At 42.0% G+C, this 4,994-nt stretch overlaps 1 protein-coding gene across 1 annotated transcript in view; it reads right to left on the bottom strand.

The window, feature by feature from the left end:
- Positions 1 to 2,761: 2,761 nt before the first annotated feature.
- STRIP2 (striatin interacting protein 2) overlaps positions 2,762 to 4,994 on the bottom strand; it is a 20,673-nt gene continuing 18,440 nt past the window's right edge. The window contains exons 19-20 of the mRNA XM_017839199.1: positions 3,931 to 4,647; positions 2,762 to 3,746 (exon numbers count right to left, since the gene is read on the bottom strand). Of these exons, the coding sequence (XP_017694688.1) occupies positions 4,397 to 4,647 (251 nt within the window). The 3' untranslated portion in view covers positions 2,762 to 3,746; positions 3,931 to 4,396. The remainder of the gene's footprint in view (positions 3,747 to 3,930; positions 4,648 to 4,994) is intronic.

Here is a 4,994-nt window from a genome sequence, read left to right on the forward strand (position 1 = left end):
GGTGATTTTGGGGGCGTTTTTGTGGCGATTTTTGGGGTGTTTTCAGGGTGTTCGGGGGGATTTTTTGGGGGGTGATTTCGGAGTGGTTTTGGGCTGATTTCTGGGGCGTTTCTGGGCTGATTTTGGCGGGTTTTGCTGAAGGAAAGGACTCGCTTTCAGCAACCACCTGGAGGTGGAAAAAAAAATAGTTCTTTATCCAGCAATTAGTGCAGGAAGTGAGAGCACGGGAGGGGTCCTGGAACCCCCTCCCTGGAGGGCAGAGACAAGGGATGTTCCTTTGCTCTGGAAACGTCCTGAGAAACAGCAAAATGGGGGCTCCGGAGTTTCTGTCTGCAGGGGAATTTTTAAAGGCAAGAAAAACCTTCGTTGTAGAGCAAATAAAAAAGTTTGAAACTGCTACTTGCCTGCCTTGGGGAGACATAAATATTTTATATACACACACACATATATATATAAAAATAAATATATAATATATTATTATAATATATATTATATATTTTATATAAGTGTGATATTATGTAATATAGATAATATAAATAATATAGAATATATGTTATATATAATATAATATATAACATATTATATTTTATAATATAATATATTTTATAATATAATATATTATGTAATATATCACATTACATGTAATAATAGATAATTATACATATAATATATGATGTAATAATATGTAATATAATATATAATATATATTATATATTGTAATACTGTAATATATTATAGAATATATTACATACATTACATTATATAAAACATTACATATATTATACATTACATATATTATATATTACATATACTATATATAATATATAATGTGATAATATGTAATACAATATAAATTATTATATATGTAATATAATATGTAATATAATATATAATATATATTATAATTCTGTAATATATTATAGAATATATTACATACATTGCATTATATAATAAATTACATCATTATATATACTTTATATATAATATATAATATATAGTGTGATAATATGTAATACAATATAAATTATTATATATGTTATATAATATGTATTATAATATATAATATAATGTAATATATATAATATATTACAATATATATAATATATTATGGAATATATTACATACATTACATTATATAATATATTACAGATATTATATATATTTTATATGTTATATATAATATATAATGTGATAATATGTAGTACAATATAAATTATTATGTATATAATATAATATATATTATATGATATAATGTAATATATATAATATATTGCAATATATAATATATTATGATACATAAATATTATATACAAATATATAAATAATAAACATATATAATATATAATATATGAATTATATCCATACATAATATAAATATATAAAATATAAATAATATAAATATTTAAGTTAAATGGTGTAACCCTCCCCTGGTTGCTTTATTTTACACAGAGGTTCAGGGTTTTTTATGGAGATCCATCTCTAGGAAGCAGAAATTTTGGGTGGAAATAAATAACATTCCAAGATGAGTTTTTACCACCCTCCACCACACAGACATTCAGGCAGCAATTTGTATTTCTGATACCAACTTCTGTTGTATTTCTAATTTTTATTTTCAATTTGTATTTCTAATTTGTATTTGTAATTTCTGTTTCTACTTTGTATTTCTGATCTCCAGGTCAGTAACAATAACAGGCACTGAAAAGCCTTAAAAACCTTCTACAGAGCACAATTTAAATATGAAATACAGAGAATTTGTGTATCTGCTGGTTATTTTTTTTCTGACATATTGGGGGGGGAAAGTAAGACACTTTGAGGGGGAAAAAAGAAAGGTCTGAGCCCAATCCCCAGGGGTTTTATAGGGCTGTGGCTCTTTCATAATTCATAATTTCCCTTTTCCCCTGGGAGAAACCCCCTCAGGACCTGAGTTTATCCAGCTAAAGGGGTTTGGGTCCATTGGTAGGAATTTATATCCACACTGTCGATTGTTTCCTAAACCACTCCAAACCAGGAATATCTGAGGGAAAACAAGAGGATCACGTGGTTCATCAGGACAAACCACTCCAGACCCTCCGGATTTGGGATCCCCCCGCGAGGGGAGGGAAAAGGGAACCGGGGACTCTGCAGAGGTGTCCCTTGTGCAGGGATACATGACAGCACTCCGCTAAATTCCCAGGGTTCCCAAGGGGGAAGATCGGTAGGAATTTGCTTGGAAAACATGAGAAAAACGTCAGAGGGAAAATCCCGAGTTTTCCAGCCAGTCCTGGGCTCGGGACACCAGAATGGGACAAAAATAATATCCCTTATACTGTGTTTGTACCACTGAAAGGTTTAACAGACCCTTTGTCACCTCTCAGCTCCAGCTGGGGGTTGTTATTTTATTCGTGTTTATTTTAACCTTTAACGATTCCCAGGAAATTCAGGGAAGCGGGAGGTGCCACATTTTGGAAAGGGAATTAAATGATGATCCACTTGTGGGATCCCTGGAGAGTGTTTCCATTGTTGTGCCTGGATTTTGTGCTCGGAGAGGCTTCATTTGTCTTGGAAGAACTTTTTGCTCTTTAACGAGCACAAACACAGCCCATAATCCCGTTTTCCTCCTTCAGGATTCTATGGATACTCTGGAACAGGGCATCCAAAGTGTGCCTGTCCACAGCAGGGGGAGAAGTGGGTGTGGGCAGGGGTGAGAGGGATGGTTTTGCCCTTTAAAAATTAAAAAAAAAAAAAAAAAAAAAGGAGAAAAAGCAGCATTTAAATTAAGGCACGGGAAGAACACGGTGAAATAAAGAGAAGCCCTTTCCAAGCGGCTCCGGGTTATTTTGAACAAAAGCACGTTCAGAAAGGTTTTTAGAGGCTTTAATGCCGCTCCCAGGAACAACACCTCGGACAAACCCCGCGAAGGAAACATTCCCAGGGCAGCTCCACAGCACAAAAAAAAAGCACAAAATCTCATCCTAACAAAACTCGTGGGTTTGATTTATTGATAACAGCACAGCCCACTGGGCTAACACAGAACGCTCTGACAAATGCCACCCTCATGCAGCACGGCCTTACCCGGGTGTAGCTTTTATTATTTAAGTATTAATTTAAGTTACCAAACTCAGAGAAAATTTACAGCTTCGTGTGCTGTTCACTAGGAAAACTGTGAGCCGCAGTGTCCCCACTTCTCCTCACCTTACCGCAACAAACAGTCAAGCAAAGCGCTTTCCCTCCCCCCTGCAGGGCCTGGCAGGAACAATTCCCCCGGATAATTCCCCCAAAATCCGCGTGAAAATCCGGTTGTTTGGTGTGGTGGTTCCCTGTCTCCTCCAGGGCTGGAAGGGCTTAAAGAGCAACCTGGAATCCCAGTGCTGGAGGAATTATCCTTCGAAAACAACCAGGAGGAAGAGACAACCAACCCGAAACACCGCCCAGCGCAGGCGTGGGGTCGCTCCTGGAAAAACGGGATGGAAGGGAACGGCGGAGGGAAGCGGAGCGGTGGGAAGGGAACGGACTGTCACTTGTGGAACCGACCCCCTGGGAGTTGGGTCATGGATCCCAAGGACAGCAGGGAATGTTGTCTCCATTGGCCAAGTCAGGTTGGTTGGAGGCATTCCCAGTGATCCCATCAGAGTCACCACCACGGTGGCGTTGGAAGCACATCGGCAGCGGTAAGGGAAGAAATGAAGATGGGAACCTTTCCCAGCCAGGAGGAATTAGGGAGAGACGGGAACCTTTTCCAGCCAGGGGGAATTCGGGAGAGATGGGAACTCTTCCCAGCCAGGGAAAATTCGGCAGAGATGGGATCCTTTCTCAGCCAGGAGGAATTCCAGAGATGGGAACCTTTCCCAGCCAGGAGGAATTTGGGAGAGGCGGGAACCTTTCCCAGCCAGGAGGAATTTGGGAGAGACGGGAACCTTTCCCAGCCAGGGGGAATTTGGGAGAGATGGGAACCTTTCCCAGCCAGGGGGAATTCCAGAGATGGAAACCTTTACCAGCCAGGGGGAACAGCAACACCAAACCAACAGGCGTGACCCCAGCTGAGGGACAGCCCTCAGGCTGCGGCAAAGACCACGTGAGTGAGCTTATTACGGGCTCCTAAACCCCAAAAACCGGGAAAACTGGGACAAACAAAAGGCCGCAACAACCCCTCGAAGCCGGGGCCGCTCCGTGGCCTGAGAAGTGCTCCGAGACGTCACAGCAAAGGGGTGGCCTCCAGAAAGGTGGCACCTTGGCAGCGTCTGGGTAGACAAGAAGAGGTTTGGTCTCTTGGGGAAGAGCACTTGAGACCACCCTGGTCCAAACCAACCTCCTCCCCCATGCCCACAGCCCCATGAGGCCTGGTGAGGCCTGGTGAGGCCTGGCGAGGCCTGGCGAGGCCTAGCGAGGCCTGGTGAGGCCTGGCCGCGGCGGGCCCGCGTCACTGGCAGTGCAGCAGCTCCTCCCAGCGAATGGGCTGGGAAAACACCTCCCGCTCCAGCCAGAGCTCGTAGGAGTAGTGGAAGTCCCGGGGCAGGTCGAGGCGCTGGCCCAGCACGCTCTGCAGGCAGTTGTCCACCGGGGCGAACTCGGGGGGCCGCGCCCGCTCGTAGCGGCGGCTGTTGAAGGCCTCGATGTTGGCCCGCAGGGTGCACTCCTCGGCCTGGAAGTCCCACGGCCTGGCGTCGATGTCTGCAGGGGAGGGGAGACAAAAAACAACAGAGTGTGAGAGGGGGGGAAAAATAACAACTTCATAAAGGTTAGGGCAAGAGAAAGGGTGAAGATTTCGCAGCAAACACGTGCTTGAGTTGACCAGTCACTTATTCCTTCTTTTAACACTTCTTTTTCTTATCTTCTTCTCCTCCTTCTTTATTTTCCTTCTCTTTCTTCTCCTCCTCCTTCTTTATTTTGCTTCTTTTTCTTCTCCTCCTCCTTTATTTTGCTTCTTTTTCTTCTCCTCCTCCTTTATTTTGCTTCTTTTTCTTCTCCTCCTCCTTTATTTTGCTTCTTTTTCTTCTCCTTTTTTCCCCCCTTCTTTT

This window comes from Lepidothrix coronata, unplaced genomic scaffold (genome assembly GCF_001604755.1).
Source record: "Lepidothrix coronata isolate B3197 unplaced genomic scaffold, Lepidothrix_coronata-1.0 Scaffold385, whole genome shotgun sequence".
Taxonomy (NCBI): domain Eukaryota; kingdom Metazoa; phylum Chordata; class Aves; order Passeriformes; family Pipridae; genus Lepidothrix; species Lepidothrix coronata.